Raw genomic sequence first — 26,553 nt, 5'->3', positions numbered from 1 at the left:
AGACCCTATTGACCCTGGTTAAAAGTAGTGCACTATATAGGGAATAGGGTGCCATTTAGGAACATCCTGCTATACCACATGCTGAGGACTCCGATCATGACTTATGGCTTTAATAGGGCTCTCTCAGCCAGTCAGATAAGCGCAGCTGGGTTGAAATTTCAGGCCTAGTTCCAAACCCGGTCCTAGGGGGTAGGAGTCAAGTGCCCAGGGGTAGGAAGTAGGAACCAAGGTGGTAAGGAGAGGGACCTAGATCGGAGTCGGTGGCTGGGTTCCATCGCTACCACACCTGAGGAACTTCGAACAGAGAAGACGTGGTCTCTGCACCTAGAGGGAGGGAAAAGGGAGAGGTGAGACAGAGAAGATGTGGTCTCTGCACCTAGAGGGAGGGAAAAGGGAGAGGTGAGACAGAGAAGATGTGGTCTCTGCACCTAGAGGGAGGGAAAAGGGAGAGGTGAGACAGAGAAGACGTGGTCTCTGCACCTAGAGGGAGGGAAAAGGGAGAGGTGAGACAGAGAGACAGTCAACCTGAGGTACACCACCGGTGATGGTGCTATTGACAACTCTTCAATAAGGAGAAGTGGAGATCAAACTCTCTCTTGGGCTCTAACTATCAGGGTCTGTCACCAGAGGACTTTAGCGCCACAGATAAATTAGACTATTAAGTGATTTAAACACTTTGGATGGCTCACAACTTCCTCCGGCTAAATCAAGACAAGACCAAGATACTTATTATTGGAGCCAAAGCACAGAGAGAGAACATGGCCACGCATTTTAATTCACGGGCCATAAAGATGAAAAACCTAGGTGTTATTTTAGATTCTGAACTAAATTGAATCACATTAGGATTGTGACCAACGGCATTTTACCACCTGAGGAACATTGCCAAGGTGGGGCTGTTTCTCTCTCAGGCTGATACAGAGAGACTCAGCCATGCTTTTATTACAAGCAGGCTTGACTACTGTAATGCTCTCCTGTCTGGTCTAACCAAGAAAGCCTTTGGTCAACTGCAAAACCTACAGAATACTGAACAAGACCAGACGGTTTTAAGGCCTCTGCACTGGCTGCCTGTGAGTTTTAGAATTAAATGTTAAGATTCTTCTATTGGTTTTTAAATCAATCCACGATTGTGCACCCCAATACATGTCAGACATGCTTTTAAGTTATGTACCCAGTAGGTCCCTCAGGTCCTCTGGCACTGGCCGTTTAACTATCCCAAAGCCTAGGGCCAAGAGGCATGGAGAGGCAGCCTTTAGTTACTATGACCCCCAGAAACTGGGGACAGCCTAGGGCCAAGAGGCATGGAGAGGCAGCCTTTAGTTACTATGACCCCCAGAAACTGGGGACCGCCTAGGGCCAAGAGGCATGGAGAGGCAGCCTTTAGTTACTATGACCCCAGAAACTGGGGACAGGCTAGGGCCAAGAGGCATGGAGAGGCAGCCTTTAGTTACTATGCCCCCCAGAAACTGGGGACAGCCTAGGGCCAAGAGGCATAGAGAGGCAGCCTTTAGTTACTATGACCCCCAGAAACTGGGGACAGCCTAGGGCCAAGAGGCATAGAGAGGCAGCCTTTAGTTACTATGCCCCCCAGAAACTGGGGACCGCCTAGGGCCAAGAGGCATGGAGAGGCAGCCTTTAGTTACTATGCCCCCAGAAACTGGGGACCGCCTAGGGCCAAGAGGCAGCCTTTAGTTACTATGACCCCCAGAAACTGGGGACCGCCTAGGGCCAAGAGGCATGGAGAGGCAGCCTTTAGTTACTATGCCCCCTAGAAACTGGGGACAGCCTAGGGCCAAGAGGCATGGAGAGGCAGCCTTTAGTTACTATGACCCCCAGAAACTGGGGACATATTTAAAAGAGATCTTAAAACACTCCTTTTTAGCGTTGCTTTTCCTCAGGCTGCTTTTTAGTCCTTCAGTTTTATTGTTATTCTTTAGTTTTTTTATCCTCTGATGTTTGTTGTCTAGTAAATATTTCTGTTTTATTTTCATTGTTTTTATTAGTTTTTTCATGTGAAGCACATTGTGTTGCATTCCATGTCTGAAATGTGCTGTATTAATAAAAGCTTGATTTGATGGGGCAATACACACTTTAAAAACACACTCGTCTCACCATCAGTCTTCCTCTTCTTGTTGTTCTTGCGGCCCTTCTTGCTCTGATTGGCTGAAGACTGCTGTTGCCAGTCGCCCGCCGCTGGATCACTAGCGTCGTCCACCGCCTCTGACCCCACCTCTTCCTGGATCGGACTCATGCTCGACGAATCAGACCCAGACCTACAGTGAAGAGCAACCAATCACAGGCTTAACTTCCTTCAACGAACGCCCAGGTAGTTTTTCTAGTTTAAAGCACCACTAAAAGTTCTAGATTTACATGTTCAACTGTTCACAAATCTTTACTTACTGAGTTTTCAGCCAACCTTCTGACGTCCTACTGTCCACTACTCCGGCATACGTCCGTACACACCCCCCTGAAGGAGACAACACCACATCAGGTCTACACACCCCTAGAGACAACACCACATCAGGTCTACACACCCCCCTGGAGGAGACAACACCACATCAGGTCTACACACCCCCTGGAGGAGACGACACCACATCAGGTCTACACACCCCTAGAGACAACACCACATCAGGTCTACACACCCCCCTGGAGGAGACAACACCACATCAGGTCTACACACCCCCTGGAGGAGACAACACCCCTAGAGACAACACCACATCAGGTCTACACACCCCCCTGGAGGAGACAACACCACATCAGGTCTACACACCCCCCTGGAGGAGACAACACCACATCAGGTCTACACACCCCTGGAGGAGACAACACCACACCAGGTCTACACACCCCTAGAGACAACACCACATCAGGTCTACACACCCCCCTGGAGGAGACAACACCACATCAGGTCTACACACCCCCCCGGAGGAGACAACACCACATCAGGTCTACACACCCCTAGAGACAACACCACATCAGGTCTACACACCCCCCTGGAGGAGACGACACCACATCAGGTCTACACACCCCCTGGAGGAGACGACACCACATCAGGTCTACACACCCCCTGGAGGAGACGACACCACATCAGGTCTACACACCCCCCTGGAGGAGACGACACCACATCAGGTCTACACACCCCTGGAGGAGACGACACCACATCAGGTCTACACACCCCCCTGGAGGAGACAACACCACATCAGGTCTACACACCCCTGGAGGAGACAACACCACATCAGGTCTACACACCCCTAGAGACAACACCACATCAGGTCTACACACCCCCCTGGAGGAGACACCACATCAGGTCTACACACCCCCCTGGAGGAACCTACGTTAGGTGGTCGGTAGCTGCTGTACTTAATTTCGGCTACTGATTGCAGTCTGCCAGTTTGGCTTTATACATAGCTTGGGCTTTGTCGTGTAAGGCTTAAGCTATGTATTTAGATTGTAGTCAGGTACTATAGGTAGGCATCGTGGGCTGTATATTATTAAGTAGTATAGGTAGGCATCGTGGGCTGTTGCGGGTAGCTGTTGTGTAGTTATTGTAGGTTACTTTTGTATTCGGCGGTGCCGGATGTAGCACGAAGCTAGCTAGCTAACTCACCTCCTGGATTAGCTGGCGAGTTGCTATTAGCAACGGTTGCAACTAAAAACAATATCCTTTAGCCAGCTACATTCGCTCGGAGCGACGCCGTTTTTCAAACAAAGTCAACACAGTAGCCATTGCTAGCCAGCCAACACTACCAGCTGGCTGTACTGTAGTAGCTAAATACAATATATTTGTGCTAGCTACCCAACGTTTAATCATTGCTCCGTTATGAAAGGTAAGCTTGGCTTTATATGGTGTTGAGTTAAGCTTAAACCATGTATTTAGATTGTAGGTAGGTACTGTAGTTTGGTATTATAGGTAGCTTACTCAGGTAGTTATTGAAGGTTATTGTAGGTAATTATTGTAGGTAAGGACTGTATTCGGCGGACTCCGGCGAAGCACGAGGCTAGCCTACCCACTACTTGGACCAACAAAGCTAGCTAGCTAGAGGGTAGCTACTGGTAACTTTTTGCAACTGTGGTTAATTGTTTCCAATGTTATTTCATGCTTAAGAGTACCTGTGATTGAGCCAGCTAGCTGCTACCATTCAGCTGTTTTTCTAACCTCATCCGAGGCATTAACGTTAGGTGGTTGGTAGCTGCTGTACTTAATTACAGCTACTGATAACAGTCTGCTGTAGTTTACAACAATTCTAATTTCTAAAGTGAAAGTTGGGAGAGTTTTTGTTCGGGTGGTTCAGTGAAACAATTGTAGTTTCTGAGGTAGAAGTTTTTGGTGAGGGAGGCCCTGCTCTCTCCTCTCCCAGATGCTTAGCTCATTTCATTCCGATCTCCTCTGCATTTTTGTAGCCATTTGCTACAGCCTGTCAACTATGCCTCTGCCTATCCCTGTTCTCTCCTCTCTGCACAGGCTACACAAACGCACCACACCGCGTGGCTGCTGCCTCTCTAACCTGGTGGTCCCTGCACGCACCCCACACCTGGAGTTCCAGGTCTCAGGCAGCCTCTGGAACTGCCGTTCTGCTGCCAACAAAGCTGACTTCATCCCAGCCTATGCCAACCTCCAGTCCCTCGACTTCCTGGCGCTGACGGAAACATGGATTACCACTGAAAACACTGCTACTCCTACTGCTCTCTCCTCGTCTGACCATGTGTTCTCGCATACCCCGAGAGCATCTGGTCAGAGGGGTGGTGGTACAGGAATCCTCATCTCTCCCAAGTGGACATTCTCATTTTTTCCCCTAACCCATCTGTCTATCTCCTCATTTGAATTCCATGCTGTCACAGTCACTAGCCCATTTAAGCTTAATATCCTTGTCATCTATCGCCCTCCAGGTTCCCTTGGAGAGTTCATCAATGAGCTTGACAAGTTCCTTTCCTGAGGATGGCTCACCCCTCACAGTTTTGGGGGATTTCAACCTCCCTATGTCCACATTTGACTCATTTCTCTCTGCCTCCTTTCCACTCCTCTCCTCTTTTGACCTCACCCTCTCACCGTCCCCCCCTACTCACAAGGCAGGCAATACGCTTGACCTCATCTTCACTAGATGCTGCTCCTCTACTAATCTCACTGCAACTCCCCTCCATGTCTCCGACCACTACTTTGTTTCCTTTTCTCTCTCGCTCTCCTCCCACACTACTCACTCTGCCCCTACACAGATGGTAATGCGCCGCTGCAACCTTCGCTCTCTCTCTCCCACTACTCTCTCCTCTTCCATCCTATCATCTCTTCCCTCTGCTCAATCCTTCTCCCTCCAATCTCCTGATTCTGCCTCCTCAACCCTCCTCTCCTCCCTTTCTGCATCCTTTGACTCTCTGTGTCCCCTATCCTCCCGGCCGGCTCGGTCCTCCCCCTCCAGCTCCGTGGCTTGATGACTCATTGCGAGCTCACAGAACAGAGCTCCGGGCAGCGGAGCGGAAATGGAAGAAAACTAAACTCCCTGCCGACCTGGCATCTTTTCACTCCCTCCTCTCTACATTTTCTTCATCTGTTTCTGCTGCTAAGGCCACCTTCTACCACTCTAAATTCCAAGCATCTGCCTCTAACCCTAGGAAGCTCTTGCCACATTTTCCTCCCTCCTGAATCCCCCTCCTCTCTCTCTGTGGATGACTTCGTCAACCACTTTGAAAAGAAGGTTGACGACATCCGATCCTCGTTTGTTAAGTCTAATGACACTGCTGGTCCTGCTCACACTGCCCTACCCTATGCTTTGACTTCTTTCTCCCCTTTCTCTCCAGATAAAATCCTGCGACTTGTGACTGCAGGCCGCCCAACAACCTGCCCGCTTGACCCCATCCCCTCCTCTCTTCTCCAGACCATCTCCGGTGACCTTCTCCCCTACCTCACCTCGCTGATCAACTCATCCTTGACAGCTGGCCATGTCCCTTCCGTCTTCAAGAGAGCGAGAGTTGCTCCCCTTCTCAAAAAACCAACACTCGACCCCACTGATGTCAACAACTACAGACCAGTATCCCTTCTTTCTTTCCTTTCCAAATCCATTTAAGCGTGCCGATTTTAGCCAACTCTCTTGCTATCTCTCTCAGAATGACCTTCTTGATCCAAACCAAATCAGGTTTCAGGACTGGTCATTCAACTGAGACTGCTCTTCTCTGTGTCACGGAGGCTCTCGGCACTGCTAAAGCTAACTCTCTCTCCTCTGCTCTTGTCCTTCTAGACCTGTCTGCTGCCTTTGATACTGTGAACCATCAGATCCTCCTCTCCACCCTCTCCGAGCTGGGCATCTCCGGCGCGGCTCACTCCTGGATTGCGTCCTACCTGACCGGTCGCTCCTACCAAGTGGCGCGGCGAGAAGCTGTCTCCGCACCACGTGCTCTCACCACTGGTGTCCCCCAGGGCTCAGTTCTAGGCCCTCTCCTTTTCTCCCTATACACCAAGTCACTTGGCTCTGTCATATCCTCACACGGCCTCTCCTATCATTGCTACGCTGACGATACACAACTAATCTTCTCCTTTCCCCCTTCTGATAACCAGGTGGCGAATCGCATCTCTGCATGTCTGGCAGACATATCAGTATGGATGACGGACCACCACCTCAAGCTGAACCCTGGCAAGACGGAGCTGCTCTTCCTCCCGGGGAAGGACTGCCCGTTCCATGATCTCGCCATCACGGTTGACAACTCCGTTGTGTCCTCCTCCCAGAGTGCCAGGAGCCTTGGCGTGACCCTGGACAACACCCTGTCGTTCTCCGCTAACATCAAGGCGGTGACCCGCTCCTGCAGGTTCATGCTCTACAACATTCGGAGAGTACGACCCTGCCTTACACAGGAAGCGGCACAGGTCCTAATCCAGGCACTTGTCATCTCCCGTCTGGATTACTGCAACTCGCTGTTGGCTGGCCTCCCTGCATGTGCCATTAAACCCCTACAACTCATCCAGAATGCCGCAGCCCGTCTGGTGTTCAACCTTCCCAAGTTCTCTCACGTCACCCCCCTCCTCCGCACACTCCACTGGCTTCCAGTTGAAGCTCGCATCCGTTACAAGACCATGGTGCTTGCCTACAGAGCTGTGAGGGGAACGGCACCTCCGTACCTTCAGGCTCTGATCAGTCCCTACACCCAAACGAGGGCATTGCGTTCATCCAACTCTGGCCTGCTGGCTCCCCTTCCTCTGCAGAAGCATAGTTCCCGCTCAGCCCAGTCAAAACTGTTCGCTGCTCTGGCACCCCAATGGTGGAACAAGCTCCCTCACGACGCCAGGACAGCGGAGTCACTCACCACCTTCCGGAGACATTTGAAACCCCACCTCTTTAAGGAATACCTGGGATAGGGTAAAGTAATCCTTCTACCCCCCCCCCACAGTGGAGTCCCTCACCACCTTCCGGAGACATTTGAAACCCCACCTCTTTAAGGAATACCTGGGATAGGATAAAGTAATCCTTCTACCCCCCAAAAAAAAAAAATTGTAAGTGGTTATCCCACTGGCTATAGGGTGAATGCATCAATTTGTGAGTCGCTCTGGACAAAAGCGTCTGCTAAATGACGTAAATGTGCCCTTGAGCAAGGCACTTAACCCTAATTGCTCCTGTAAGTCGCTCTGGATAAGAGCGTCTGCTAAATGACTAAAACGTAAATGTAAATGAGACGACACCACATCAGGTCTACACACCCCCCTGGAGGAGACGACACCACATCAGGTCTACACACCCCTAGAGACGACACCACATCAGGTCTACACACCCCCCTGGAGGAGACGACACCACATCAGGTCTACACACCCCTAGAGACGACACCACATCAGGTCTACACACCCCTAGAGACAACACCACATCAGGTCTACACACCCCCCTGGAGGAGACAACACCACATCAGGTCTACACACCCCCTGGAGGAGACGACACCACATCAGGTCTACACACCCCCTGGAGGAGACGACACCACATCAGGTCTACACACCCCCTGGAGGAGACGACACCACATCAGGTCTACACACCCCCCTGGAGGAGACGACGCCACATCAGGTCTACACACCCCCCTGGAGGAGACGACACCACATCAGGTCTACACACCCCCCTGGAGGAGACGACACCACATCAGGTCTACACACCCCCCTGGAGGAGACGACACCACATCAGGTCTACACACCCCTAGAGACAACACCACATCAGGTCTACACACCCCCCTAGAGAAGACAACACCACATCAGAACAGGTGTTTCTCGATCAGTGTTTTCCTCTGAACATTCTGTTCATGATTAGTACACTGGTGATGGATATATACACTTAGTTACTGTCTGTCTCCCAGCGGGGGGGCGGGGGGGTCCTTACCGTCAGTCCTGATCTTCTTGCTGCCCGTGTCGGAGTGTGTGTGACAGTGAGCGTAGCCGCTCCACCCGTCAGTGTGTGTGCTCAGTGCCCCTCCCTCCGCAGGCTGCTCCTCCTGGATAGGACTGATGCAGCGTTTCCCCGACGACTGCCTGACGCGTACAACAGAGTGCACACAAGGACCGCCTTCACATTTTTAAAAAATCAACCTGCCTTAGAGAGACTCCACCGTGAACTTGTAGAACAGATTCTTTGCTTCTTTTAAATAATACAAAAAAAGTACATTGACAGACGCCTTTCAAGACACTCAAGGACCCCCTTGCATTAAAAAAGTATATGAAATAAAGTGGTGTCTGTGTAAACCTGTTGTGACCGTAGCTGTAGCCAGTAGGTCCATCACCAACGGTAGAGGGGGAGGTGTAGTGTGGTTTAACCCAGCCGTCCTCATCCCAGGACTGGGTAGTGTGGCCCTGGCTCTCCCTGACTTGCTGTCTGCCCTGGACGTACTCCGCATACGTCTGGATACGGTAGCTCTCCGCATAGCGACTCGTGTTAATCGCTATACAGACAGACGGAGACGGCCACACAAAGGAGAGAATGGGAGTCTAGTCAGAACGATCGCAAAAAAATATATAGAAAAATATCAACTTTGATTCATTTGAAGTGAAATGTTGAGTTTTCTAGAGCAGTGTTGCTCAACCTTTTGTGTACCAGGGTTTGGAGACAGATTGACAGGAACAGAGTGAGACCACACCCACAGTACAGCCAAATAAAGCGCTGGTTAATAGTAGTGCAGGAGGATTGGGTAACGTCTCTGGCAGCGCTCCACTTGGCCTGAAACAGCTGTTCATCCTCAACCATTTAGATTTAGGTGCAGGAACTCTGCAATAGTTCTAAGTCTTCTATAAGAGGTGCCAGAACTCAAGCAGTAGAACATTTGGAGGTGCCGGCCCAAGTCAAGTCCTGGTCTCTGGTCAAACGTAGTGCACTATATATAGGGAATAGGTCATGTTGGGACGCTAGTTGAGGCCAGTACTCACCGATCTGCACCTGCTCCGTCTGACTCAGAGACACAAACGCTGACGTGTCATCAATCCACGACACCTGGATGTTACCTAGGAGACATGCGGGCAGACACGGGCATTAAAAGCTGTCCTGGTGTGTGGCCCAGTTGGAAGTTACTGGTTTGTGTGGGGTTTGGTGTCCCAGTTGGTAGTTACTGGTTTGTGTGGGGTTTGGTGTCCCAGTTGGAAGTTACTGGTTTGTGTGGGGTTTGGTGTCCCAGTTGGTAGTTACTGGTTTGTGTGGGGTTTGGTGTCCCAGTTGGTAGTTAATGGTTTGTGTGGGGTTTGGTGACCCAGTTGGTAGTTACTGGTTTGTGTGGGGTTTGGTGTCCCAGTTGGTAGTTACTGGTTTGTGTGGGGTTTGGTGTCCCAGTTGGTAGTTACTGGTTTGTGTGGGGTTTGGTGACCCAGTTGGTAGTTACTGGTTTGTGTGGGGTTTGGTGTCCCAGTTGGTAGTTACTGGTTTGTGTTGGGGTTTGGTGTCCCAGTTGGTAGTTACTGGTTTGTGTGGGGGTTTGGTGTCCCAGTTGGTAGTTACTGGTTTGTGTGGGGTTTGGTGTCCCAGTTGGTAGTTACTGGTTTGTGTGGGGTTTGGTGTCCCAGTTGGTAGTTACTGGTTTGTGTGGGGTTTGGTGTCCCAGTTGGTAGTTACTGGTTTGTGTGGGGTTTGGTGTCCCAGTTGGTAGTTACTGGTTTGTGTGGGGTTTGGTGTCCCAGTTGGTAGTTACTGGTTTGTGTGGGGTTTGGTGTCCCAGTTGGTAGTTACTGGTTTGTGTGGGGTTTGGTGTCCCAGTTGGTAGTTACTGGTTTGTGTGGGGTTTGGTGACCCAGTTGGTAGTTACTGGTTTGTGTGGGGTTTGGTGTCCCAGTTGGTAGAGCAGAGCACTTGCAACACCAGGATGGTGCCTTTGATTCCCACTGGGACCACCAATGTACATTGCTTTGGATAAAAGTGTCTGCTAACAACAGCATATATTATTTTCATATTATGTGGTGTGTGTCTTACCAAAGGCACTGAATAGCTGGTAGAGGTCACTGGTCTTCCACTCCTTAGGGAAGGTGACGTACAGAACATGATCCCTCTTGGGCTGGACTGTAGAGGAGGAGAGGGGGGAAGAGGGGAACAGAGATGGATAGAGAGAGAGGAGAACAGAGATGGATAGAGAGAGAGGGGAACAGAGATGGATAGAGAGAGAGGGGAACAGAGATGGATAGAGAGAGAGGAGAACAGAGATGGATAGAGAGAGAGGGGAACAGAGATGGATAGAGAGAGGGGGGAACAGAGATGGATAGAGAGAGGGGGGAACAGAGATGGATAGAGAGAGAGGAGAACAGAGATGGATAGAGAGAGAGGAGAACAGAGATGGATAGAGAGAGAGGAGAACAGAGATGGATAGAGAGAGGGGGGAACAGAGATGGATAGAGAGAGAGGGGGGAACAGAGATGGATAGAGAGAGAGGGGGGAACAGAGATGGATAGAGAGAGAGGGGGGAACAGAGATGGATAGAGAGAGAGGAGAACAGAGATGGATAGAGAGAGAGGGGGGAACAGAGATGGATAGAGAGAGAGGGGGGAACAGAGATGGATAGAGAGAGAGGGGGGAACAGAGATGGATAGAGAGAGAGGGGGGAACAGAGATGGATAGAGAGAGGGGGGAACAGAGATGGATAGAGAGAGAGGGGGGAACAGAGATGGATAGAGAGAGAGGGGGAAAGAGATTGATAGAGAGAGAGGGGGGAACAGAGATGGATAGAGAGAGAGGGGAACAGAGATGGATAGAGAGAGAGGGGAACAGAGATGGATAGAGAGAGAGAGGGGAACAGAGATGGATAGAGAGAGAGGGGGGAACAGAGATGGATAGAGAGAGAGGGGGGAACAGAGATGGATAGAGAGAGGGGAACAGAGATGGATAGAGAGAGGGGAACAGAGATGGATAGAGAGAGGGGAACAGAGATGGATAGAGAGAGGGGAACAGAGATGGATAGAGAGAGGGGAACAGAGATGGATAGAGAGAGGGGAACAGAGATGGATAGAGAGAGGGAAACAGAGATGGATAGAGAGAGAGGGGAACAGAGATGGATAGAGAGAGGGGAACAGAGATGGATAGAGAGGGGAACAGAGATGATAGAGAGAGGGAAACAGATGGATAGAGAGAGGGGAACAGAGATGGATAGAGAGAGGGGAACAGAGATGGATAGAGAGGGGAACAGAGATGATAGAGAGAGGGAAACAGATGGATAGAGAGAGGGGAACAGATGATAGAGAGAGGGGAACAGATGATAGAGAGAGGGGAACAGAGATGATAGAGAGAGGGGAACAGAGATGGATAGAGAGAGGGGAACAGAGATGGATAGAGAGAGGGGAACAGGGAACATTATTAGTTATCACCACTGCCCAATGATGGGTTTATATACATCATTGTCACAGACCATTTCTATATGTCATCGTTAATAAACTCTCTCCATTTTCTTTGGCTGCTGACTATACGCAGGTGAGGCAGTGTATAATACTACCGTTCTGTAGGATACGGTGTTGTACAGTATATTGTATCACATAGAACTACTCACGGTCTGGTCCGCTGATGTTGAGGTAGGGGATATCTATGATCCTCATCAGGAACAGTCTGGAGAAGACATGAGACGTCAATGTAGCATTATAAGGCTTCATACAGCTGACATTATAAGGCTTCATACACTAAGACATGTTGAGGTAGGGAATACCTACGAGTCCCCCATAGGAGGTAAAGAAACTGAAGGGGAAAAAATATCTTACTTGTTGACGAAGGGTTCGATGAGTTTAGATCGGGACGGGATGTGGGCTTTGGGGGGAGTCAGGAAAGTACCTGAGGTGGAAAGAGATGAACAGCCACCGATGACAAAAACGTTCCAGCTTCTACTGCTTTAGCTTATATGCCGTCACAGAGACTCAAAGCTGTCCATGCCTACGGTACTGTCCCCATCCATTTTCACTAACGGTAAGTGGTAGTGTTACCTAGGTGGCTGGCCATGGAGATGGCCTTTTCTCAATTGGATTTGCTCAACTCCTGCATCCTCTCTCGCCTCCTTCTGAAAAAGGTCGAAGGTCACGGAGGAGAGGCGGTGGAGGAGAGGGGGTGGAGGAGAGGGGGTGGAGGAGAGGGGGTGGAGGAGAGGGGGTGGAGGAGAGGGGGTGGAGGAGAGGGTGGAGGAGAGGCGGTGGAGGAGAGGCGGTGGAGGAGAGGCGGTGGAGGAGAGGGGGTGGAGGAGAGGCGGTGGAGGAGAGGGAACGTGGATGAAAACGCGCCGGTATGAAATGATCCTTCTCCACTCGCGCCACATAACGCGAATGACTTTTCCAGGGGTGGATCTCGGAATAAACGTGTAAAGTGATGAAAACTAATGAAGGTAGTTGTGCAAGACATTTTCTAGATAAAACAATATGCTCCTTATGGTGAGCGCATGCTTCTCTCCTCTGACAACCTGACTGGAAGGGGGCGTGGCAGATCTTCCACCAAGGACTTAGGGAGGATACACATGACTATCCTCAATGAAAGGTGGCTGTCGACGAGTAGAGGACACGCTTCTGTTCCCTACTCTCTCCTCGACCATGGAGGAGAGAGCCATAAGGAGGACAGACTTTCACCCAAATGAGAAAAGGCCAACGAAGCAGAGGCCAGTGATGTAGGGTTAGAGCAGTAGTAGTAGTAGTAGCAGCAGTAGTAGTAGTAGCAGTAGTAGTAGCAGTAGCAGCAGTAGTAGTAGTAGTAGTAGTAGTAGTAGCAGCAGTAGTAGTAGCAGTAGTAGTAGTCGTAGTAGTAGTAATAGTAGTAGTAGTAGTAATAGTAGTAGTAGCAGCAGTAGTAGTAGCAGTAGCAGTAGCAGCAGTAGCAGCAGCAGTAGCAGTAATAGTAGTAGCAGTAATAGTAGTAGCAGCAATAGTAGTAATAGTAGTAGCAATAGTAGTAGCAGTAGTAATAGTAGTAGCAGTAGTAATAGTAGTAGCAGTAATAGTAGTAGCAGTAGTAGTAGCAGCAGCAATAGTAGTAGTCGTAGTAATAGTAGTAGCAATAGTAGTAGTCGTAGTAGTAGTAATAGTAGTAGCAATAGTAGTAGTCGTAGTAGTAGTAGTAATAGTAGTAGCAGTAGCAGTAGCAGTGTGTATAGGTAGAGTTCGGTACCTAGGTAGTTGGCCATGGCGATGAAGCAGAGGCCAGTGATGTAGGCATCGTAGCCCGCCTCGTGGAGCTGTTCCTGGGCTGTATCGTAGCTGGGGAAATCCTCCGCCGTCACTGGTCCATGGAGGAAAGAAGAGAAGCAGGGCTAAATCAGACACTACACTTTAATAGATGCATCTCATTATTGTCCCTGGCCATAGACATTCCAGCAGGAGTATTCAAAAGTTCAGCAGGGACACCATTTTTCCCGCCAGAATTTCTGGGGACCCCATTTTTTTTGTATGACTCTAGCGACCAGTGGCATGTACTCATGGATGCCAGGGGAAGCCAGGCTTCCCCAAAAAACTTTACCAATTAAAAAATAAAAAAAAATTTAAATAATGTCTCAGTTTCATAATTTTCCTTCAATTCGCTAGAGGCTGAATGTATCTCACTGGAGAAAGCATCCGAGTGAGCGAAACAGCGCCCCCTCTGTCTCAGTACGTGTATCCCATCTATCTGATGCTGTCTGGTCATAAAGAGTATGACATTGTTGCCGACCGTAGGCTTGAATGCCAGGGAAGCCAGAGAGCATTTGGCCTCCCTTGATAAAAATTACAAACCTTTCCAAGCCAAACCATATCATAACTGCTACACACAGCCTACATCATATTAGCTAAAGTAACATCATAGTCAACATAGCTAATAGAACTAATGTGTAAATAAACTCGCTACAATCATGCAGTAATGTTACCGTGTACAGTCAGTAAGCAGTTTAGCTCTTACACCGGCGGGCCCTGGTGGCAATACATTTATAAAACCAGAAGCTTATCTTGACTTGGAAGAGTTCCAGTGTTGGATATTCATAGCCAGCTAGCTAACATAGCATCCCTATATGTTTGAGCAGGGTGTTTCAGTAGGCTAAACTAGCTAGCTGCATTTGCTAGCTAAGTAAGTGAAACTGAAAGAAAATGAACTCTTAGCTTCCCCTTTATTTAGGAAGAAATTACTTTATTAAACACTGTTCAACTATTGTCTCTTTGAGTCAACTACATTTACGTCATTTAGCAGACGCTCTTATCCAGAGCGACTTACAGTTAGTGAATACATATTTTTTTTTTATACTGGCCCCCCGTGGGAATCGAACCCACAACTACTCACCACATTTTTTGCACTGCTAGCTAGCTGTAGCTTATGCTTTCAGTACTAGATTCATTCTCTGATCCTGATTGGGTGGACATGTCAGTTCATGCTTGTCGTAGAATTACAATATTATGTTAAATCACATTACTTTTATATTAGAATGTATTCCTATATTAGTACTTTCACAATTTCTGTTCTTCCGAGAGGAGCCTCTGAGGCTTAATGCTGACAGTTGATTTACGATTTACATTTTAGTCATTTAGCAGACGCTCTTATCCAGAGCGACTTAGAGGAGCAATTAGGGTTAAGTGCCTTGCTCAAGGGCACATCGACAGATTTTTCACCTAGTCGGCTCGGGGATTAGAACCAGCGACCTTTCGGTTACTGGCACTACGCTCTTAACCACTAAGCTACCCGCCCCACGATGGCCTGGTGATAAGAAAACACTCCATTCCATTAGCAGTGTCTATGTTGAATGCTGGTCTGTCTGCCAGGGAGAGGAGAACCCTCCCTCCAGATTATTAATGAGCACTGGACTTCATAAATTAAGGGAAGGACTTAGTATCCCATGTTGCATTAGTGTTTCTGTATAAACAAGTAGTAAATGAACAAGAGATATTTGGCGCCATGTAAATCTTGCTGTCTGTTGCATGAGAGCACAACGTACCTTTGTATAAAGTCACATCTGTTCGTCGTCCCTGAGGACTCAGAAAGACTAAAGAGTTGTAACCTAACCCTGCTTATTTGGGCATTAACTCAACACCATTGGGCGACCGTTAACGCTCCATTACTGCAGTAATGATTAATAAAGTTTGATGGTTATGAAGAAATCTAAAAGTCTCTCTTTTGGTTAGAATAATTACCACGACATGCTGCAAGAGCTTTGATAGGTTGGAGGACGTCCTCCGGATGTTGTCATAATAACTGTTTAAGTCTATGGAAGGGGGTGAGAACCATGAGCCTCCTAGGTTTTGTATTTAAGTCAATGTACCCAAAGGAGGACAGAAGCTAGCTGTCCTCCAGCTACGCCCTATAGAGTGCTGTTGAGGCTACTGTAGACCTTCTTTGCAAAAATAGTGTTTTAATCAATTATTTGGTAACACGATATTATATTTAGTATAGTTTTATCTAAAAAGGATAACTTTTATGTTTTACAATTTTTATGAAATTCAAATATGTACTTTTTTTTTCCTGGCTTGGCTTCCCCAGTGATCTAATGACGATAAACGTAGATTTTTGTTAGTATATGGTCCCATACAATAATCTGTAAAAAGGGAACCCCACTGCAGTTGCCCTGGGGTCGCTTCCCCGACTTGGAATACCACTGCATTACAGTATCTACACAGGTCCAATAGATCAATGGTTCTCAACCTTTCTTGGTTACTTATACCAGCAAGTACATTTGGCTCTGTCTGGAGTACCCCTGAAGTACTCCCTCTTGCATTCTACCAGTAAACCTATGGTCTTCATCAGTCTTCAAGTACCCGCTGTGGATAAGCCAAGTACCCCCAGGGGGTTCTACTATTCCTGGTTGGGAACCACCGCTATAGATTTTTGTCCCTTACCATAAACATAGGTTGATTAAGTTAGATTTGTACACAAATGTACCAACATTTCTATTATGTGTCAATTGTTGTATGATTAGTTAATGCGATTATGTAGTTATTTTGTTAGATACATCTCCCTATTAGCTGAATTCTTATTTTTCCAAAGCCATTTTAGCCTTCGAGCTAGCTGTTTGATCATTAGCTGCCGCGCTAGCTGTTTGATCATTAGCTGCCGCGCTAGCTGTTCGATCATTAGCTGCCGCGCTAGCCGTTCGATCATTAGCTGCCGCGCTAGCCGTTCGATCATTAGCTGCCGCGCTAGCCGTTCGATCATTAGCTGCCGCGCTAGCCGTTCGATCATTAGCTGCCGCGCTAGCCGTTCGATCATTAGCTGCCGCGCTAGCCGTTCGATCATTAGCTGCCGCGCTAGCCGTTCGATCATTAGCTGCCGCGCTAGCCGTTCGATCATTAGCTGCCGCGCTAGCCGTTCGATCATTAGCTGCCGCGCTAGCCGTTCGATCATTAGCTGCCACGCTAGCTGCTAGCTTCTGAAATAGCTTACTCTTAAACATGGTGTAGTTGTAAATGTTCTCTTACCAACTTTAGGAGGTTTGAAGGGGCTCTCTTTCAGCTGTTTCTGCAGCTCTGCTAGAGATGTGATGTTGATCAACTCCTAGAGGGGTTACAATAACATTTCACAATAAATACTATTCAGATTTCAACAGGGGTTTCCTTACATCGTTTTTAAACTAACATCTAAATACTTTAAATATTATTACCTTGAAAGGTTGTGTTGTGGCCATGAGCTTGGTGTCCAACAGCCTGAGAAGAGGATAGAGGAGATACTTTATTGTCCATTGGATTAGAGCGGAATGTCTGCCTTTCCCAACAGCCCCTAGATATACACGCGCGTTGAGAGGCAACGTGTTGACAGGGAGGCAACGCGTTGAGAGGCACAGGGTCAGACGCAATTGCAGCGCTCCTGGATCGAAAACATGTGGTGGGTTAAGTGCCTTGCACAATGGCAGGAGACGGTATATGGGATCAGACCAGCAGCCTTTCCAGCTGCCAGTTCATTCCCATTTGTGTCGCCGGCCTTTCCGGCTGCTGGTCCACCTTTCCAACCTCTAGGCTACTGGAGAAGTTTATAGATTAACAGTACACCAGATAAATAGACTGACTCCCAGAGAGATTAGGTCAAAGTAGTGGTAAGCCTTGTCGGAGCCAGAACGGCCCATAGAGAGAAGTAGCAGCAGTATGTCTTTACCTGGGGAAGACACACTGAGTGACCTCTTTAAAGTCATTCAGGTCCTGTGGGGGGGAAAAAAAAAAAAGAAAAGACTGTTTGTCAAACAGGAAAGAAACAAGGTTCCGATTCTAAACCATTGCGTGCGCATGTCTGCGATGTTCATATAATTGGTGCGTGTTTGTACCTCTGGCAGTACGCAGTAGAACTGATGGATGGTATGCATGACGTCCAACAGCATGTTGTGGCCAACCACCAACTTTCCCTGCGTTGGAGAGAGGGTGAAAAGAGATGAGTCCCATCCTAAAAGGTATAGAATAGTATAGCACCCAAGTGAGAAAAAGGAGAACTCACTCAACTAAAATATTCCTTATAGTTTCAGTGCTGGATTGCAAAAGCAACTGGCATATACGTCGCAACATAACAGAAGATACAGATAAAACAAAGCAACAATTTGATAACAGGTTGTCAGGAACTCCGGTATTTGATAACAGGTTGTCAGGGTAACTCACAGATTTGGAGATGGCGTGTATGACCCTGGAGAATCCCACAGCGTCATTCAGCTCCTCCTGTAAAGATTGACAAGGGTCATGTTCAGTAGGAAACATGGCAAAGAAAAACTACAAAGAAATGTCTCTTATTGGACAAGTAATCTCCCAGATTCAAAACGTTACCTCCTGATCATTTTATTCAGGGGGGGGTGAAGGTTTGGAACATTTCCAAGAAGAAATGTAACGTTTGCTTGTTAGAGACGGTAGAAGGAAATTCAGCTGGTCATGTCAGTTTGTCGTTACTGTGTTTAGACCGTCTGTTTAGTTGGTTTGCTTGTTAGAGACGGTAGAAGGAAATTCAGCTGGTCATGTCAGTTTGTCGTTACTGTGTTTAGACCGTCTGTTTAGTTGGTTTGCTTGTTAGAGACGGTAGAAGGAACGTCACCTGTTCTCTCTCCTGTTTCTGCCGTTCTCTCCTCTTCCGCTCCTCATCGTCCACCTTGCTGATCTGGATGTAGCGCTCTTTCTGAAACACCAGACAGCAGAATATAATATACAATACATTATGTATGCTGTGTCTATAGTGTACATAAACCGACTGACTGGAGACTCCCACAGTACGACAGACTCACATTACATGACACATGATAGTATTTATGTGCTCTAAGCATTGCGTTGTGCCTTCTAGATCTGGATGTGCTGCTCTTTCCGGAACACAACACCATATATAATATAAACATACATGTGTTTATAACGTATACAAACATACACCTCACTCTGTCCGGAGACAAAAAGGGCCCTCTAAGCACAGGTATACTCCAGAGAAAAGAAATGCCTTTCATTAATCCTGATGACCGACATGTAGAAAAATCCCAGAGTAACTCGACCAGAGGTATAAAATAACGTTTTCAAATGGAGCAGTTAACTAAATAGTTGAAAACGGTATCACGCGTCACATCCTCTAGCTTAAATGGTTTTCAAACCTCTCCTCGGGGGACACCCTTCGACGTTGCACTATTCTGCTGCAGCCCTGAAGTAGCTCACAGTTGCAAACTGACAGTTTCTCAATGTAAAATGAGTTTATATTGGACAAATTCAGGTAGGCCCCTTCCAGTTGTATTCAGTTTGGTTCCCTAGTCACCATATAAAGGGCTTGGTGACAAGCTGAATCAGGTGTGCTCGTTCTGGAATAGATCAAATACATGGAACGGCTGGGGGGTCCCAGAGGAGAGGTTTGAGAACGACTAGCTAGCAGACTTACCTTCTCTGTCTCCAAGGTCTCTACGTGAAGGCCCTTTGGGAACCTATCGGAGATTAGATCAACATTAGCCTTCTATAAAGATATTTAATCTCTGTACAATATACACACAGTACTAGAAATATATATACTAACATTTTATGATTAACATTAACTGTCACTAAGCAGCGTAAAACGACAGTAATAAACACCAATTAGTTTTAGAAATATCTGAATGTAAACAAACAGTTAAAAAGCGGGCTTCATTCATCTCCCTGTATTCTTGGGGTGGAACACTGAATTCTATCTGCAGAGTTCAACAGCATTGCTGCTCTTGAAGGAAAGCCAGTACTTACTTCCAGTTGAGTGTCTGGTAGATCAGTTTCCTCTGAAACCTGGAGCAGAGCAGAGAAAATAACAGGGGGAATGGAGTTTGTTAATAAACAAAACGACAGTAAATGTTGCTGGGGGATCAGGAGAGCCATGTTTACACGGTAAAGCCCTTTGAGACTGAAGAAAGTGCTGTATAAATGCACAGTCATCTCACACACACACGTTTCTTTACCCAGTGCAGGGCTCCAGGTCCACAGTCTTCTCTGAGGTAGTGAACAGCGATTCCACCTTCTCTCTGCAAGGGACAAGAGGCAGGAGGAAGACTTAACAAAAAACGACTACAGGGATGCATTCAGGGCTGGAGCTGAACGGTGGTGTACGGGCTGTTAAAATGGATTTCTGCTCCGCTAGACATAAATCAGTCCCATGTGACTTCACTGTGGACCGTAGGACAGGTTCCGCACTGAGGCTGTAACTTCTGTTTGGAGGAGTTTAAACCACGCCTTATATAAAGGAGCAAATATGAAGGAACTGGTGTCAGCAGATGGCTAGGGAAAGGGGCTAGGGGTGGATGGAGGAACTGGTGTTAGCAGGTGGCTAGGGAAAGGGGCTAGGGGTGGATGGAGGAACTGGTGTCAGCAGATGGCTAGGGAAAGGGGCTAGGGGTGGATGGAGGAACTGGTGTCAGCAGGTGGCTAGGGAAAGGGGCTAGGGGTGGATGGAGGAACTGGTGTCAGCAGATGGCTAGGGAAAGGGGCTAGGGGTGGATGGAGGAACTGGTGTCAGCAGATGGCTAGGGAAAGGGGCGGATGGAGGAACTGGTGTCAGCAGATGGCTAGGGAAAGGGGCTAGGGGTGGATGAGGAACTGGTGTCAGCAGATGGCTAGGGAAAGAGGCTAGGGGTGGATAAGGAACTGGTGTCAGCAGATGGCTAGGGAAAGAGGCTAGGGGTGGATGAGGAACTGGTGTCAGCAGGTGGCTAGGGAAAGGGGCTAGGGGTGGGTGGAGGAACTGGTGTCAGCAGATGGCTAGGGAAAGGGGCGGATTTGGGACCAGGCTCTCGTCTCTCATACCACTCCGTTACCACATGCAACTACAGTCTAAAGTTGTAACTAGCAATGGGAGTCAGGTTTAACTTACATCACTCGTCCGATGTACTCCCTGTGCTCCTCTGGGATGCTGCCAGGGCCTTTGTTGGAGTTGGGGGAGATGTAGGAGGGGTTTCCTGATCCGTTACTCTGACTCCGCCTCTCCTCATATTGCTCCCGCAGCTGCACTTCCTCTTCCTGGTTCAGGTACGGGATCCCTATGGCAACCAGAAAAAGGAGGCAGGGTTAGATAGCTAGGTGTCAGCTAGGTTAGCTTCAATCAATCATCTTTATCGTCCCAGTTAGGATTTCTTTGGCAACCAGACAGAATGCCTCCTACCGTGACGGAACACTTTGTTGAAGTCAAAACCCTGACTGGCCAGAAAGTCTATGCTGGAACTCTGAAATAACAAACATAATCATATTTAACAAAACACCACCAGGAGCAACATGGGTCCTATTCTCTAGGAACCAAAGGGAAGCAAAAGGGCTGAAACAGGGAGACGACCTAAACTTGTCCTATAAGAAACATTTGTTTTCTATTTCTGTAGCAAACGTTTTAAAACATTTCCCGTTGCATGCCCTAATGACTACCACCCGGATTAAATAAGACAGACCAAGGTTTTCTAACCTGGCAGATGAACTTGATGTCTGGTGAGGTTCTGTTGAATGGCTTTGGGAATATATAAAAATTAAAAGTCTTTATGACGTACCTGTGGGACAAAAACACAGGGAGAGAGAACAGCAGGTCAGGTAGGTTAAAACATGACTATAGCCTGCATAGAGATCACATTCAAAATGGCTGACTTAGTCTTCTATTTAATACTAAATCAGCGTTCTATTTAATTCTGTGACAGCCTGGTCCCAGATCTGTGTTTCAGACACAACCCGTTTGGCATGACAGTGAACCAACACAGCAGAGAAGAGTTGGCTTAAGCACAAACTGATCTGGAGTCAGGTCAGGGGTCGTATGCGTCAAGCTTATCTAAGTAAGAGGGCAGATATAGGGTCAGGTCCATGTAGTCTCATTCAGTATGATCCGAAAGGCTAAAAACTGATCCTAAATCAGCACTCCTACTCATTGTGGTGAAGGAAGGAAGGTTAAATCTAAGAAAGGTCCCACTCACTTGGACTCTGCCTGGTCATATGTGAATGTACACAGTCCAAACTGAAACAGCAAGAAGTCCATGGAATGCTGCAAGGGGGTTGAGAGGGGGTGGAGAGAGCCAGAGGGAGAGATACAAACGTGTAGATTTAAAGCCTGACCGCTAGCACATGACCTTGTTGTGGCCCACAAGGGGCCGGCCATACATGTAGACTACAGTAATCAAAACCCCTGAAAACCATAATGAAATTCAGCCATGAAATAAAAAAAGTTGTGCGAGTTACCTCGCTATACTATTAGTTATATAGTTACTGACTCAGTACCCGACCGACACCGACAGTTGTAACCAGAGCCATATACTTAGTGTTAGGAAATATTTTAGAATATTGTTCTAATTCTAGACATTCAGTTACATAGCGTTGTTAAATATTCCCCCATGCAATGTTAACGGGGACCTAACATGGCTGCCATAAAATGTTGTAGTGTCATGTAAATCATGCACCATAATGCAGAAACCGCATTGCCCCAACTCTAAACGCATGCTTCTGGCTCTAACGAATTAGCATCTCTTGACCATTACCTTTTTTAGCTTCATGTAGCGCTCCTCTGGCGTGTCCAACCCGTTAGTTAGTGCGCTGACGTTGGGCCCATCGCTAATACCTGAAGTCGAAAATAGCGTATTAGCTACTGTATCACTCAGTTCAAAACCGACTGCGTGTGTGGCTTGTAGCAGCCACGGAGACGGGTTGGCCAGCGAGCTAGCTAAATTGTAGCTAGAAATGTTTGCTAGTTAAATAGTTAGCAAACAAGGGCTTACCTGAAAATTCCCCATCGATTGCGAGAAAGTCCGCTTCCTCTATTGCGCTGTACACAGTGCTTAAACTGTCTTTGAAATCTGTAATACAAATACAACAATCAGCCAGTTTGTGGTACACTCAACGTGCTAGCTAGCTAGCGGGTTAGCATTCGCAACCTCGCGGACATGAACGGAATCATATTTTTGCTATTCTTCGGGGAGAAACGACAGCTAACGTTGTGTATCTAATAGCATATTAATATAATTTTGGTGTATATTATCTATAAGGGTGCATAAAGAGGTTAATTACTTGTTCGTGTCACCTCCATCCCTGCAGAAAAACAAAAATATAATGTATTAACCCGCTGCTGTCGCTCAAGTGGATTTTAACCTTTTCCTAAGAACACTTCCGGCGTAGTGACGTATTTGACACGACGTCACTCAAAAATATGGCTATTACAAAATAAAAGCCGTATGATGCGCGAATCACGGTTATGCGCTTTTTTTAGCTCGAATGTACATTATGGGTTTATTAAACGCACGGTGAGCAGAACTGAACTTGTTGTAATGACTGTGTCCCCCCCCATTTTGAATAGCAATTTCAATGTTTCTTATCATGCTGCGTGGATGAGTTGCACCCCTCCTCAAAAAACCTACACTCGATCCCTCCGATGTCAACAACTACAGACCAGTATCCCTTCTTTCTTTCTCTCCAAAACTCTTGAGCGTGCCGTCTCTAGCCAACTCTCCTGCTATCTCTCTCAGAATGACCTTCTTGATCCAAACCAGTCAGGTTTCAAGACTGGTCATTCAACTGAGACTGCTCTTCTCTGTGTCACGGAGGCTCTCCGCACAGCTAAAGCTAACTCTCTCTCCTCTGCTCTTATCCTTCTAGACCTATCTGCTGCCTTTGATACTGTGAACCATCAGATCCTCCTCTCCACCCTCTCCGAGTTGGGCATCTCCGGCACTGCTCACTCTTGGATTGCGTCCTACCTGACAGGTCGCTCCTACCAGGTGGCGTGGCGAGAATCTGTCTCCGCACCACGTGCTCTCACCCCTGGTGTCCCCCAAGGCTCAGTTCTAGGCCTTCTCCTATTCTCTCTATACACCAAGTCACTTGGCTCTGTCATATCCTCACATGGTCTCTCCTATCATTGCTACGCAGACGACACACAATTAATTTTCTGATAACCAGGTGGCGAATCGCATCTCTGCATGTCTGGCAGACATATCAGTGTGGATGTCGGATCACCACCTCAAACTGAATCTCGGCAAGACGGAGCTGCTCTTCCTCCCGGGGAAGGACTGCCCGCTCCATGATCTCGCCATCACGGTTTACAACTCCATTGTGTCCTCCTCCCAGAGTGCAAAGAACCTTGGCGTGACCCTGGACAACACCCTGTCGTTCTCCGCTAACATCAAAGCTGTGACCCAATCCTGCAGGTTCATGCTCTACAACATTCGCAGAGTACGACCCTACCTTACACAGAAAGCGGCACAGGTCCTAATCCAGGCACTTGTCATCTCCCGTCTGGATTACTGCAACTCGCTGTTGGCTGGGCTCCCTGCCTGTGCCATTACATTTACATTTACGTCATTTAGCAGACGCTCTTATCCAGAGCGACTTACAAATTGGTGCATTCACCTTATAGCCAGTGGGATAACCACTTTACACATTTGTTTTGGGGGGGGTGGGGTGAGGTAAGGGGGGGGTTAGAAGGATTACTTTATCCTATCCCAGGTGTTCACTTTTATACTATTCCAACCCTACCTCTTTAAGGAATACCTGGAATAGTATAAAAGTAATCCTTCTACCCCCCCCCCCCCCACACATAAAAAAAAAAGTGGTTGTCCCACTGGCTATCATAAATTGAATGCACCAATTTGTAAGTCGCTCTGGATAAGAACGTCTGCTAAATGATGTAAATGTAACGTCATCAAGGGTCACTCAATGCAAAAGCACAAAACTCTGCCATGAAAGACAGACTGAAATGAAGATCCAATTTTTTTTTAGATAGGTGACAAATAAAGGTACTGTAGCGATCTTATCCAGATGAATGTGTTTATGTTAAAATTACACATATTACTATTGTTATCTAACTGAAGCTAGAATTACACTATTATTAATGGCATTATTGATCAATAATAAATAATAACAATCAATAACAATAACAATTTGTGCACAGGGGCATTGTCATGCTGAAACAGGAAAGGGCCTTCCCCAAACTGTTGCCACAAAGTAGGAAGCACAGAATCATCTAGAATGTCATTGTACGCTGTAGCGTTAAGATTTCCCTTCACTGGAACTAAGGGCCTTGCCAGAACCATGAAAAACAGCCCCAGACCATTACTCCTCCTCCACCAAACTTTACAGTTGGCACTATACATTCAGGCAGGTAGCGTTCTCCTGGCTACCGCCAAACCCAGATTCATCCGTCGGACTGCCAAATGGTGAAGCGTGATTCATCATTCCAGAGAACGCATTTCCACTGCTCCAGAGTCCACCACTCCAGCCGTGCTTGGCATTGCGCATGGTGATCTTAGGCTTGCGTGCGGCTGCTTGGCCATGGAAACCTATTTCATGAAGCTCCCAACTAACAGTTATCGTGCTGACGTTGCTTCCAGAGGCAGTTTGGAACTCGGTAGTGAGTGCTGCAATCGAGGACAGACGATTTTTACACTCTACGTGTTTCAGCACTTGGTGGTCCCGTTCTGTGAGCTTGTGTGGCCTGCCTATTTGTGGCTGAGCCGATGTTGCTCCTAGACGTTTCCACTTCACAATAACAGCACTTACAGTTGACCGGGGAAACTCTAGCAGGGCAGACATTTGACGAACTGACTTGTTGGAAAGGTGGCATCCTATGACGGTGCCACGTTGAAAGTCACTGAGCTCTTCAGTAAGGCCATTCTACTGCCAATGTTTGTCTATGGAGATTGCATGGCGGTGCGCTCGATTTTATACACCTGTCAGCAACGGGTGTGGCTGAAATAGCCGAATCCACTAATTTGAAGGGGTGTCCACATACTTTTGTATATATAGTATATCCAAACATCAACTGTTAATACAAAAACTCCCAGGCTAAAATGTGAACTCAACATGAACGGAGAGACGATCAGCATAATTTCAGTTTGAGACAGATTGACAAAATATAATTATATTCCAAGTCATACAAACAGAATACAACTGCATGGCATTTAGCATTTAGAATGAACTAGTCACTGTGGTAAGATTGCTGACAAGTCTTTTAAAACCAGAAATCAAGGCTCATGGACCCAATCCTAAATTGCCCCCTAGACCCTATGCACTTGTTGAGATCTGAGAGGATTTGAGCCGTTTGTCTTTGGTAACCTCAGTCATCTTGTCCCAAATCCCTCTCTAGATCTGCCAACATCAAAGGGTGAGGGCTAGGGCTGTTAAAGTGACAGTGACCGTATTACCGCCACACCGGCGGTCACGAGCCATGATGGCAGTGAAATTCCACGTGACCGTTTAGTCACGGTAATTAGGCTTCTCCAAGCTCTGATGCTGCTGATGGTCATTAGTAGCCTACCAAACTTGCTAACTGCCTGGTACTCAGCACTCTATTGTCCCTCTAAATCACTCTGACATCAATGCAAATGTCATCTAAAATCTAATCAAACACTTCATGAGAGCCCATGAGCCCATGTTGCACAACATTTCTATAGGCTACGCAATTCGGTGAGAAAACAGAGTGATGGCCTCTATTAAAATGAGGATCCCATCAGCTTTCTATAGGCTAGGCCTACTATATTTATTTCTCTACTTTCCTAATATTACCCACATTGCTTCTCTTTTCAACAGGAGTATAGCCTACCTGGCTGGCTGAAAATTAACCACAGGTAAACCGTCCTCCATTCGCTATTTAAGTGCATAGTTGACACATATTTTTCACCCATGCCCCTGTTCCAAGACAGGTGCATGATAATGGTCCATTCTAAATCAAAACTCATTTCACACATATATTATCTAGTATATGTAAAGACAACATTGAATCAAGAATAGTCTGATGGGTGACAATA

General features: G+C 47.3%; 1 protein-coding gene across 2 annotated transcripts; it reads right to left on the bottom strand.

Moving 5' to 3' along the window:
• On the bottom strand, window positions 1-22,913 carry LOC121562132 (poly(A)-specific ribonuclease PARN-like). 2 transcript variants are annotated; one of them, XM_041874499.2, is made up of 26 exons: window positions 22,820-22,913; window positions 22,531-22,608; window positions 22,294-22,373; window positions 21,736-21,803; window positions 21,240-21,321; window positions 20,949-21,009; window positions 20,661-20,826; window positions 19,753-19,815; window positions 19,544-19,582; window positions 19,212-19,254; window positions 18,396-18,476; window positions 17,972-18,028; window positions 17,647-17,724; window positions 17,481-17,524; window positions 16,993-17,035; window positions 16,811-16,886; window positions 13,548-13,658; window positions 12,164-12,233; window positions 11,959-12,014; window positions 10,398-10,484; window positions 9,368-9,442; window positions 8,691-8,886; window positions 8,331-8,479; window positions 2,398-2,464; window positions 2,110-2,270; window positions 1-324 (listed from the first exon to the last, which is right to left on the bottom strand). In XM_041874499.2, exons 1-26 carry the CDS (start codon window positions 22,836-22,838, stop codon window positions 278-280), a joined length of 2,097 nt encoding a protein of 698 aa, XP_041730433.2. In that variant the 5' UTR covers window positions 22,839-22,913; the 3' UTR covers window positions 1-277. The 2 variants fall into 2 exon arrangements, with proteins under 2 accessions (XP_041730433.2, XP_045074624.1); XM_045218689.1 differs by lacking the exon at window positions 1-324 and adding an exon at window positions 341-480.
• Window positions 22,914-26,553: the final 3,640 nt, after the last annotated feature.

This window comes from Coregonus clupeaformis, unplaced genomic scaffold, assembly GCF_020615455.1.
Source record: "Coregonus clupeaformis isolate EN_2021a unplaced genomic scaffold, ASM2061545v1 scaf1726, whole genome shotgun sequence".
In the NCBI taxonomy this organism is placed as follows: domain Eukaryota; kingdom Metazoa; phylum Chordata; class Actinopteri; order Salmoniformes; family Salmonidae; genus Coregonus; species Coregonus clupeaformis.
The sequence above is the reverse complement of the archived record's forward strand: the minus strand, read 5'-3'. Positions and strand labels throughout refer to the sequence as shown.